At 39.2% G+C, this 13,473-nt stretch overlaps 1 protein-coding gene across 1 annotated transcript in view; it reads right to left on the bottom strand.

The window, feature by feature from the left end:
* Positions 1–13,473, bottom strand: part of LOC126419598 (peripheral-type benzodiazepine receptor-associated protein 1-like) — an 843,217-nt gene that overhangs the window by 183,240 nt on the left and 646,504 nt on the right. The window contains exon 11 of the mRNA XM_050086786.1: positions 10,767–10,869. Within this exon, the coding sequence (XP_049942743.1) occupies positions 10,767–10,869 (103 nt within the window). The remainder of the gene's footprint in view (positions 1–10,766; positions 10,870–13,473) is intronic.

Here is a 13,473-nt window from a genome sequence, read left to right as displayed (position 1 = left end):
TACCACTCCTCACACCAACTGGAAATTTTGTATAACTCTTCTTGTATCTTCCTACAGTCACTCAACTTCGACACCTAACCATTCATTATTGCATCATCAGCAAACAACCACAGATTGCTGCTCACCTTGTCTGCCAAATCATTTATGTATCTAGAGAAGAACAGTGGTCATATCACACTTTCCTGGGGAATTCCTGATTAAGCCCTTGTCTCTGATGAATACTCACCATCGAGGACAACATAATGTGTTTAAGAAGTCTTTGAGCCATTCACATATCTGTGAACTTATTCTGTAGGCTTGTACTGTAGCAATGGGTGACCATGTCAAGTGCTTTTTGTAATTTAGAAATATGGAATCTGCCTGTTACCCTTCATCTATAGTTCTCAATATATCATGTGAGAAAAGGGCAAACAAAGTTTTGCATGAGTGATGCTTTCTAAAACTATGCAAATTCTTCGACATAAGCTGATTAGCCTCAAGAAAGTTTATTGTATTCGAACTGAGAATATGTTCAAGGATTCTGCAGTGAACAGAAGTAAGGGATATTGGTCTGTAGTTGTACCAGAATCCTTGTGCACTGGTGGGGAGCGCCAAAGATAACCTCGGTTTGAGGAAGGCCAGCGTGTACCAGATTCCGTGTCAATGTGGCAAGTCGTATATTGGTCAGACGATGCGTACTGTCATGGATTGATGCCGTGAGCACCAGAGGCACACTCGACTGATGTATCCGAGCAAGTTGGCGGTCGATGAACATTGTTTGTCGGAAAATCACGCTATGGAGTATGAACGCATGAGGATTCTGGTACAGATGTCGAGATACTGGGACAGCGTTGTTAGAGAGGCCATTGAAATTCGCACCAATGACGACCTCATGAACCGTGACTGTGGCTATAATCTTAGCAAGGCTTCGGAACCAGCAATTGGGTTAATCAAGAGTAAATCGAGCAAAAGTATAGTTGTGACGACCACGGCGGACAGAGCCATCACTCCGACGTCATCTCAGACGCCGTCGCAATCTGTTCCACCATGCGACAGTGGCGCAGGGCGCGGACAGCGGAGGTAGCGCGCCGCGGGCGGAGGGTATTTGAATCGGCCGCCACTGCGACTGAACCCAGTTCCCTCTGAGCAGCCATAGCGAATGGATCTCCGTGCCGGCACGTTCACAGGAGCTCAATCCGTCAGTTCACCTGATGATGGCGACATGTATGATCGCCGTAATATTGTGCCCGTTGGACACTGTAGACCGGCAGTACACCCGTGGATATTTTGATTATATACATATGGTTCTTAGTAATCAAACATTGCAAGCAACCACTGACTTACTTTATTCAGGTCACATTGTGGTAATTACAATCTGTTTTCACAGGTGGAGACCAAAGATACAAGATAACACACATAAGAAGTATTGACAAAGACAGTTCTTTTTGTTTTCTTTTTTTAATGGGAACCAAGATGAACTAGATCTTTTATAACATGGAAAGATGCACATATTAGTAACATCAATTGAATGATGGGTAAAAGAGGGTTACTAACAACAGATGTTTTGTAGAAGTTGACATACTAACATGTATGCAAAAATGAAGTAGCAGGGAACATGAACTGAACTGAGACAACTGAGACTAATAGCAAATGCGGAAGTATTCTCAGCAGAAAGTGAGAAGCTTTTGTGTGTGTGTGTGTGTGTGTGTGTGTGTGTGTGTGTGTGTGTGTGTGTGTGTGTGTTTCAGGAAGTGAAGGAGGGAGTACACTCCAAGGCTACTATTTTTCTGTAGCTGTTACCTGTCCACCTGGTCTCCATCAGAGCGTAATGTCACTGCTTCAGTGGTCCAAAAAAATAAACATAATAATCTAAACAATAAAGAAACCAGGGCTGAATAGCCTTTGACAACATGTATACATGTAGGAATATTATGAAATATGCAGGAAATATCGGTTTGAAATAGGCAAGTAAAGTCATTAGGATATGGACAAACTTTGTCATTGAAAGTTACTAAAATAAGGGTCCTAAGCAGGGCATACAAGTTTAAATTTTTAAGACTTGGTGCACCAGATTTTTTGTAGGGAGGTACTGGACAGCAACAAGACAGAAAAATTCAGAGACATGATAGTTTAATCCTTGGTCAGGTAGATCCAAGAAAGGAATGACCTGTAGTGTTTTTTATATGCAGAGGTAAGGATAGGAACACCTGCGATACAAGGATGATAAGGTGTGTAAGCAGTATCTGCCAGTAGGATAAGGTGGGTACAGTTCTCACAAAGGTAGGAAGTATTCTCCAAAGTAGTCAAAAGCTAATAGACATACCTGGGCCATTAATGAGTCTTTGAATTTTCATTTCCTTAGTTGTGGCTTACAGCAATTCTGAGATTTGAAGTCATGGAAAGTAGCACAGATTTAAAAACAGCATAAAGCTAATTGCCTTTGATCAAAATAATGAATTAATGATCAAGCCTGGTCAAGCATAACAATTGTCTCAGGTTTATTTTATGCTATGAAACTCTAACAATGTAATTATAAAGTAGTTGGATGGTTACAGTAGTTAAGAAAATGAGAGAGGATAGAGAAATGAACTTAGTAAAAATACATTTGATCTTTTAATTATGTAAGCACAAACACATGCAGAAGACATAACCAAAATGGAAATGAAACTATTGTTAAACCTAGTAATCACAAGCTTAAGATGATTGACTTAAGATATAAGATAATACTTGTTCTGCTGTGTGGAAAAATGACAGTGCATTCAGTCTTACAAGATGACAATTTTAGTAACAATGATGATTTCTCAAAAGTTGAAGATTATAAAAAAACTGTAATTTGTTAAGTACATTATTTTACATGACCTCTTTCATCTTAGTGTACAGATCTGTGGTTTAAAAGACTGCTCCATATCTTCTTCACAATCAGAGGAACAATGTTCACGTAAAATCATTATTTAGGTACTTAGCATATATAGCGTTTTTACTGTGTGGTTGTTGGGTTTGTCAATGTTCAGAGTTGAAGCACGTGTGTGAGCCCAGAACATCACCAAGGCACAATACTGATTGAGTGCCTCCAGCTGTTGTGAAGAGGTTGCCTGTGCTTTGGTGTTGTGGCTTGGTGATGTTTCGGTAGGCAGAGAACAAGAAGAGCTGCCTCCAAGAAAAAAGCCAGAAACAGTTGAAAGAAGCAAAGGAGGAATGTCATTCTCTTTTGTTCTATAACAAAATTCAAACTGAGTAATAAGAGGTCTGTCACCTAACATTGTAAATGTTAAATATGAGAACAATCAAATACAGAAGATGTTCTTAAAAAGGCAGTTCCATCATTTCGTTGTGAGCTGGCATACACATGAGCTCTCTTACAGGCCTTGACCCTCTACAGATAGCAAAGAAGTACCCCGGTGCAATTAATGGCACATCACAGCAGTTCCACTTCATGAAGGAGAAGGAGACCATAAATCCTCAATAATGTCAACATAAGAAATCATTACTGAATTTATTGGTTCAGTTACAACCCACAACCAAAGCTCTAATCTGTCTTTTCTTCTGTATTGAAATGGGTAGGAATGGGAGGATTAATAAGGAAATTTCAATCCTCATTGCCTTATTATGGAGTATCAAAGCATGTGGATTTTTCCCTGTTCAGTAACCCCCACCCCAAAAAAAAAAAAATCTTAGACAATTTTACTTTATTATACAATATATTCATTTAGTTAATTAGAAGCCACTGGTGTAATTAATTTACCTAGAAACTGTGCTCATTACAAATACCAGAGATTTCAAACTTCATTACCACTGTTAATATGAAAATACATACCTAGTTACTAATTTTCAGATAAGGTAGATCAAAAGTACATACAGATACTGCAAGTGAAGCATTTAGTTAGCTAATGCCTGAAACGTAAGTGTATGTTTTGTGTTCATTTTGTTTCAGAGTAATTCTAATCAATTCTAATAGTAATTCTAATTCAGATTCATTGATGAAATCTTTGTAATTTGGATCGAGTGTGGGGACACCCTATCCACATTTCTCCAGAACCTCAACAGCTTCTCCCGCATTTGTTTCACCTGGTCCTACTCAACCCAACAAGCCACCATCCTACATGTTGAGTTCCACCTCAAAGATGGCTACATCAGTACCTCCATTCATATCAAACCTACTAACCACCAGCAATACTTCCACTTTGACAGCTGCCACCCATTCCATACCAGGAAGTCCCTTCCACACAGCTTAACCACCCACAGCCATCACATCTGCAGTGACGAGTGGTCCCTCTTGAAATATACAGAGGGTCTTACTAAAGCCTTCACAGACCAGAATTACCCTCCCAACCTTGTACAAAAATAAATCTCCCTGCCTTATCTTTCCTCTCTCCCACCTACTACAAAAGTCCCACCATGTGGCCACAGAGGAACAGTCCCCTTGTAACTCAGTACCCTTTGTTTTTGTATAAGGTTGGGAGGGTAATTCTGGTCTGTGAAGGCTTTAGTAAGAATCTCCCTGCCTTATCTTTCCACTCCCCCAACTACTACAAAAGTCCCACCATGCGGCCCCAGAGGGACATTCCCCTTGTAACTCAGTACCACCCAGGACTGGAGCAACTGAATTACATTCTCCGCCAGGGCTTCAACTACCTCTCATCATGCCCTGAAATGAGAAATGTACTGCCCACTATCCTTCCCACCTCTCACACAGTGGTATTCCGCCATCCAAGCCTACACAATATACTCATCCATCCCTACACAAACTCATCTCCCAACTCCTTACCTGATGATTCATACTCCTGTAATATACCTAGATGCAAGACCTATCCCGTGCATCCTCCCACCACCAACTACCCCAGTCGTGTCACAAACATCACGTATTCCATCAAAGGCACAGCTACCTGTGAAACAAATTATGTGACCTACAAGTTAAGCTGCAACCACTATGCTCATTCTATGTGGGAATGACAACCAACAATCTGTCTGTCCACATGAACAGCCACAGACAAACTGTGGCCAAGAAACAAGTGGACCACCCTGTTGCTGAACATGCTGCCAAACATGACATCCTTCATTTCAGTCACTGCTTCACAGGCTGTGCCATATGGATCCTTCTCACCAACACCAGCTTTTCTGAATTGTGCACGTGAGAACTTTTCCTGCAATACATCTTATGTTCCCGTAACACTCCTGGCCTCAACCTTTGTTAGTCATTATCCTCACCCATCCAGCCCCTTCCCTGTTCGCATACCAGCACCAGACAGCCCTCATTGCACCATCATACCCAGTCCTTTTATGTCTCTCCTTTTCCACTACTCCCCCTCCCCAACTCTTGCTTGTTGTCTGCCTAACCTGTAGCACTTCACTGTCCTCCACCCCTACCCTACTATCCCCCCCCCCCCCCCCCTGCCCGTCCCAGCCTCCTCCTTACCCCCACCCAGTCACCACTCTCATCATGCACTGGTGCTTCTGCTTGCAGTGTTGCCTCAGTTTTCCTGAGACTACAGTCATGTGCAAGTGAATTGCATTTGTGTGTGTGTGTGTGTGATCTATATTTGACAAAGGCTTTACTGGCCAAAAGCATTATTTGTGACGATCTTTTTGTTGTGCCTATCTGTGACTCAGCATCTCCGCTATATGGTGAGTAGCAACTTTTCTTTTCATTATATTCTTACATTACATCCTCGATTTTCCATTGTTTGATTTTTGTCAAATCAAAAACAATGTTACTGAAACAGAATGCTATATTTTGGCAAACCAGCACAATTTAACAGCAGTTATTGATGTACATAAAAGTTCACATTCAGAAGAATCTCTCTTCACTATTCAGTTAATCACAAGTGTAAATCTTTAATTGTAATTTGTGAAAAGATAGAAACAACAACAGCTGAATGTTTTCCTAATTATTGTAATATTATAAAAGGAACCATTTCAGTCAGTCTGCGAAGTATGTAATGTGGGCAAGATCTGTGCCCAAAATTATTACACAGTGTATCACTGACAGGTGTGCACAAATTACAACTTGTGTAGTGCCTCGAGGTTCATCTAAACTCTGTGTCCAAGCATGTATTTCCTATGATCGACTGTAGACTTGTAATTAACTTCATGAAATGTGTCAATCTTCTATAGATGCCTCCTGCTGAATGTGACAATGGGATTGCACTGTGAAGTGTGCTATTTCCAAATTATACTTACTGTGCACATCATTTTCAGGCCGGTTTGATTGTCATATTTCAAGAATAATGATTTAAGACTGTGTTAATCATATGTCTGCCACATGTAAACTTCATTATCAGGTTACTACACTCTAACAATCTCAATACAGAACATCAGTCAAATGTAATATGTGGCTAGTTGTTTACCTGTGCAGAAATTAATAGTGAATGAGATTTGGTCTGGTCATAAACTGTAGGCTATTTAACAACAAAGTGCAATTAAAATATTTGGACTGAAAACTTGGTGTGGATCACATCATTTAAAATAGCCTACTTTAGACAATCACTTTTTAGCCAGATTTGACGGAAGCACAGCAACCAGAAGTATATTATCACAAGTAAATATGGCTATGCTTCATTGGCTCTGTCACTCACTATGTTACATGTCTTCAATTTCCTGCCACATGAATGGTACTTGCCACATAAACATACAAAGTAAATATACTCATGGCATCAGTAACATCTAATGAACACATTCTTCATCCAACTACATAATCCATTATAAAGATTTGGCATGTAACAGACCAGGTTTGGATTTAAACATATTTCTTTTTTGGGGATTAATTTTAATGCATATCAAGCATTTGATAGCATCATCTGAAAAATCAGTGCTGGAACTTGATATGAATTATGCATGAATTGTTGTTGCATTAACACAGTTGAGTACTTCCTCCTGAGTTGCCAGAAGCAAATTTCACTTTTTAAACCTCTACATAAATTTCTGTACCACCTCACAGTAAACAAGCATCGTGTGGTCAGCTGTCTGTGATCCATCATGACAAATTAGCAGCAGTGTTATTTGGAATTGTTTTCATACAACATAGCTTAAAATTTTAGTTCTTTACTACTCAAAGTCATTTGAGAAATTTATTGGCCTACCTTGTTATTATTCCTCCTGATTAATGCTTATTATTCCCACCAATTTCAATACAGAAAAAAACGTAAGTGGAAACAAAACAGCAGTATGCATTTGAGAATTGAAAACAGGTTCTCTGCATGCAATCCAGGTGCCTTGGTCACTACACCACAGGCACTTTTCACTTTCACTGAACGGTATTAACCTTATGGCTATATAAGCCAAAGTTGTAACAGTTTCTTTCCTCAGTTTCTAGGAAAACAGGCATTTACAGACCCCATATATGGTGATGAAAAATGCTCAATTTTCAATTATGTATTAACCTGTCAATTTTGAGTCAACTATGCATCATGAACCTTGGAGTAGTTTCCTCAAAACAAGAGGGATGTTGAGCCAAAGTATCTCAAGAGTCTTTCATTTTACGTTGTACATAAGTGATCTGCCAAATATAAGTTGAATCAGTTGGCCATGTCTGGGGCCTTCTCCTTATGGGTTCATTGTGCCTGACATCATCATCATCAGCCAATTCAATCAAACGATGTGGCCTCTTTGAGTTATGGATTCAGGTAGGCTTTCAGCAGTTCTCTCCAAGTGAACTGCCAGGTGCTACCAGTGATCTTCTGGTTATCTTTGTCCCATCTGCCTGGTGGTCTTCCTCTAGGCCTCCAATGCTCTCTCGGACTCCACTCCAATACTAGCTTTGTCCATCTGCTGTCTTTTCTTCTCGTGATGTGGTCAGTCCACAGCCATTTCTAGGAGCCTACTTTCTCTAAGATGTCCTTTACCTTCATTACAGACCAGATGTCATCTGCCCTTTTCCTATCCTTTCTTGTATAGGCCACCATTGATCTTCCCATGGCTCTCTGTGCTGTCCTAAGTCTCCCTTTTCTAATGAGTTCAGTGTCCATGTCTTGCAACTATACATCAGCACAGGAAGAAATCGTTGATCAAATACTGTTTTCTTCAGATTTACTTGCATTTTTTATCTGAATACTGTTGAATTCCTCCCAAATGCTTGCCAGCCAAGCTTGATGCACTGATAGATTTCTGGCCTTACATTTCCCTTCATTTTTATAATCTGGCTAAGGTAGATATATTCACTGACCTCTTCTAATGGACTGTCCTTGACTTTCACATCTCTAGCTGGACATTACTTTTGTTTTGGAAAGGTTCATGTTCAAGCCAACCAAATGACATTCTGGTGCAAGATCTGTAACTAAGTTTTGGAGCTCTGCAAAGTCGTTGGCCAGTAAGGCAATATCGTCAGCAAATCTCAAGTTGGTAAGCCTTCATCCATTAATTCTAATACCCTTACCTTCCTAGCTCAGCTGTGACATAGCCATTTCCAGTACAGCCAAGAATAGTTTTGGGGAGATGGGGTCGCCTTGTTTGACACCCCTCATGATGCGGATTTCTTGAGTTGATTCGCCGATATTAACATAAGCTGAAGAAGTCTCATAGATATTGCTGAGCACTTCAATGTGTGCTGCTCCTACACCTTGCTCACTCAAATCTTGGAGGACAGCTATATGGCTAACAGAGTCAAACGCCTTTTCAAAATCAACAAAGGCGATGCAAAGAGGCAGTTGGTATTCATTTGCTCTGCTTATCACTTCATTAATGGTCAGAATGTGGTCAATAATACTAAAATTGCTTCAGAATCCTGCTTGTTTTATCAGTTGGGCCGAGTCTAGGGTGGAACTAATTCGATTTAACAGAATCTTTGTGAAAATGTTGTACAAAATTGAGAGCAAGCTGATAGGACAAAAGTTTTTGATATTGTGAATATTTCCTTTCTTGTGTATCAATGTAATCTTTGCCTTGTTCCATGATAGTGGGATTGAAGCGTAGTGCAGGCAGGAAGTAAATACTTTTGCCTAGTGATTTATTGTTAGTTCTCCTGCCAGTTTCAGGATGTCAACACTGAGCACTTCATCACCCAGCACTGTTCCCTTCTTCATGCCATCTAGAGCACACTTGTCTTCCACTGGAGTATATCTGGAACACTGGGAATATCACTTAATTTAGATACACTCAAATTTTCCCTTGGTTTGCTATACAAATTGCTATAATCTGACAAACTTTAAAACCTCCTTATTTTCAGTGATTCGACTGTCATTTCCATCAGGTGTGATTATATGCTTTTTACCAATTGTGAGTTTGTGTTTGGCTGACTTTAAATTTGTCTTGTTCTCTAAACTTACTCGTAAGGTGTATTCACTGAATTTCTGTATGTCAGTTTTCATTTCTCTTTGCACTGCCTTACATAGTTCAGAACATGCTACAATGTCATGATCGGTTTGGGTTTTCATTTCTCTCCTCTGTTGTAAAAGGTTTTCAGTTTTGGCACTGAATTTCTTCGGTTGTTTATTCTTTTGGCATAGGCCACCAACTTCTCGTACACTTGAAACAATCATTTCCACCAAATCTCCATCTTTAGTTACATGGAACTTGGTTTGGAGGACTTCTTGGAATTTCAACGAATGTTCTTACAGGTTTTTGAGGTTGATTACACTTCTCTTCCCTTTCGTAAGTTTATTCCTTTCATCTCTTACATTGAGTTCAACCCTTGCTCTCACCAGACGGTGATCACTGCCAGTGTTGAACTGATTTAGCAGTGATACGTCTTTCATAATCTGCAGAATGTTTGACAGAATAAAGTCTATCTCATTTTTGACACTGACATTTGGGCTCCTCCATGACCATTTTCAGTCAGGGTGCTTTTTAAAAAATGTATTCATGATGGACATATTGGTATACTCAGTGAACTGGACTAATCTCTCACCTCTAATGTTTCAGTCATCAATCCCATAGTTGCCCACGACTGTGTCACCTTGTTTCTTGGTGCCAACATTTTCATTAAAATGGCCTCACATGTCTACCCAGATATATTACTGCCTGTTAACGAGTACTCTGTATGCAGCATGACTGTACATTGGAAGTTGACAAGGTGAGCTGGGTAGGTGTCTGTTGTTCATGCTGTTGTTGTTGTTGTTTTTGTAGACTTTGAAGGTGTGTTTTGTTTTCTTTACCAATGGTCACATCTAGGAAGTTGAAGCTACCATTGTTTTTACATCCAACAGCAAATTTTATACTTCTGTCTTGTTTACTGTGTGCACTAAGTATGTTATTAGAAATATAAAGCAAATAGTGTTATCCCCTGAGGTTGATTTCATGGCAACAGAATCACTCAAAGACTACACACTGAAATACATTGATTTTTTTGTAATATATCTTCCACATATTTGATTTAAAAAACAGTTTTGACTGCAATTTATCCTTTTATTAACAACATGTTTTGCCTTCATGGGGCCCCTTCAGTTTATCTTAAGATATCCCTTTTTCAACATTTTAAAAACCATAAAATCATTCCTGTAAAATTTGATAATATTTCAATGGATCACCAGAATGTCATCTTCATTTGCTCAAAATCATGAAATTACTGTCAAGATACTGCAAAGTTTTAGCTATACTATGCAACACAGTCCCACTAAATCCCAACAACATCAATAAATTAGTCACAAACATACATAAAGATAAAATTCTCAGTGAAATTAAAACATATTTATAGGCCCATTAGGGATTATGTGAAAAGAAGCATTAAATTATACACATATCCAGTAATAAAATATTGTCTCCCGGACTGATGAGAATATTTTTCAAAAAACTAAATATTCTCACATTTTGACACAATTTTATAGATTTTTAAAAAGATAATGTTAACAACTTTGTACCTCATCCATAGTACCCCAAACCAGCAAGTAATCTCCTGCATTGACTGGCAACTCAGCTTCAGGATTTTCATTTGGAGATTGTTGAAATGGATCATATGAGTACCTGAAACCAGAAAATAGGGAGAATTAACATCTAGGTTGCTTTTAAAATTAAGCACTATAATCAGGTTCACTTATGCATATTGAGAATGAAATAGCAGATAGTACAACACAGAAGAATGTTACAATAATATTGGTATCTCAAGTATGATAAAATAGATTAGGTAAAGCTACACATATCTACTTTAATTAGTTCAATATTATTTTTAGTATCTGATATCTCTTGTCTTTCTTAGTTACCTTCTCTGAAATACACAAGGGTCATTCGAAAAGAAATGCACAACATTTTTGTTTCAAAAATCCAACTTTCATTCTATGTCTTTCTATTCATGGAGGTGATAAAAACATTCTTCTTGTTTGTGTTCAAATTTAATTCAACCAGTTTCTGTAAATTGCACTGTTGTAGCACTCCATCAGCACTCCAACAGCAATGTGGTGTTACAGAGTTCCTGTGTTGTGGGAATGAGACAACACAAATATTTACAAGAGATTGAAGAAGGTGTAAGGATATTAAGCTGTTGGTCAAAGTACAGTTAGTCTCTGGGCAGGTAGACTATCCGGTGTAAGTGGGTATGTCAATACCTGGTACTCTCAGCACAGTGGTAGACCAAGCACTGCAAAGACTCCTGGCAATGTGCACCGTATTCACAATTTGATTTTGGATGACAATACTTAACAATGAATGAACTATCAATATGAGTGCGAACAGGAGAAGTGAGTTGTGTGCAGAATAAGGAGACAGTTGAAGTTGAATGAGGTTTGTGCCAGGCAGTTTCCAAAAATGGTTACAAATGATCACAAAAAAACACACTGTGAAAAGGAATTTTTGAACAGTACAGGAGTTATGGAGATGACCTCTTTGCAAGAATTGTGACAGGAGATGAAACCTGTTTGCACCACTCTGACCTGGAGAAGAAAGACAGGTAATGGAATAGCATCATGCAAATTTGTCGAAGAGGAATAAATTCACAACTGCGTCTTCAGCAGGAAATGTGATGGCTTCCATGGCTTTTGATTCAGAAGGACTGTTGCCTGAGGATATCATGTCACACAGAACCATTACTGGTTCTGATGCTTAGGTGACACTCTGAAAAAAATCATATTTGAATGTGTCATGCTCAATATCAACAGCAAAAACATAATGTTTTGCTGTTGCATGATAATATGTGGTCACATCATTAATTAAACAAATACCAACTTCAAAAAGCTTGGATGGACAACAGTGAAACACCCGCTCTACATCCCTTGTTTGGCAGCATATGATTACCACCTCTTCAGCAAACTGAAGGAATCCCTTCATACAACTAGATTTGAAGGTTATGACTCTATTGTGAAGGCTGCTAAACAGTGGCTTTTACGTGCTGCATCTGACTTCTACCATGCAGGTCTTAGTTCCACAGTGGCATAAAGCAGTTGAAAGAGACAGATAGGATGTGGAAAAATGATATTTTGAATTTCAAGAATATCAAAGACACGGAAGATAAATTGGACTCCGAGAAAATCATTGTGAGGTATGATCTTCATATACTTCGAGAATGTGGTATAAGCTGCAGTACAGGTAAACAATGTGAAACAGCTGTTAGAGACTGCACTAATTATTGAAGTTAATTGTTAATGCATTTTCCGACAGCTGCTGGACTCTCTTAAACTGTACACTGACTTGTTCGAAGAGATTTCAGGATTGCAGCAGGTAGTCGTTAACTTCATTACATATTTCAACTGGACACCTGCCAGTCATTTTCAGGTGAGCCATCAAAGACTGATGAAGACATTCCCCCCTCCATTATATAAAGCATACCGATAGTATTGCTGCGCATGCGTCAGAGTCATGGTGACAGAAGGACCACGCTGCCCAGTGCTGAAGGCTGATAAAGGTAACTGAACTGTTCTGTTACTATGTAGTTTGTATTTGGAGAAGATGTGTGGTCTACTTAGTGATACTACATATAGCAAGACTGATCACAAGCCTACAGCACCTGTGCAACAGAAGATGTGTACACTCCTGACTTCTTCCTCATTACCTCCAGAGACCATCACGCAGTTAAGACCACATGGCAGCGTACCACTCAGATTTATGGTCTTCCTAAAGTGCACAAAGAAAGTCTTCCTTTACAGCCTATAGTGAGTAATATTGAAATCCCCAGATATGGTTTAGCCAAATAACTTGCTTTCTTGGTGAGACCATTGGTTGGCAAATCTCCACATCATGTGCAGAACTCTGCCGATTTTAACAACAGAATGGGGGCTCTCTACCTAAGTAGTTTGGATCTTCTAGTAAGCTTTGATGTAGTATCTCTTTTTACAAAGGTACCTCTTGTTGAGCCCTTGATGCTAATTGGTAAACATTGTCAGTCAGACATCACTGCTTTGTTTCAACATGCTCTTACCTCAACCTATTTTATGTTTACCAAAGAATATTTTGAATAGACTGACAGTGTCACCATGGGCAGCCCATTGTCTCTCCTATTGTCTAAATTTTTCATGGGGGATTTTGAGGAAAGAACACTCAAATCAGTGGTTTCTAAACCAACTGCTTTTTGGAAATATGTGGATGATACTTTCGAAGTGGGCCTCATGGAGAAGATAAGTTAATGGAGTTCTTACATCA

Source organism: Schistocerca serialis, chromosome 9 (genome assembly GCF_023864345.2).
Source record: "Schistocerca serialis cubense isolate TAMUIC-IGC-003099 chromosome 9, iqSchSeri2.2, whole genome shotgun sequence".
Lineage (NCBI taxonomy): Eukaryota > Metazoa > Arthropoda > Insecta > Orthoptera > Acrididae > Schistocerca > Schistocerca serialis.
The sequence above is the reverse complement of the archived record's forward strand: the minus strand, read 5'-3'. Positions and strand labels throughout refer to the sequence as shown.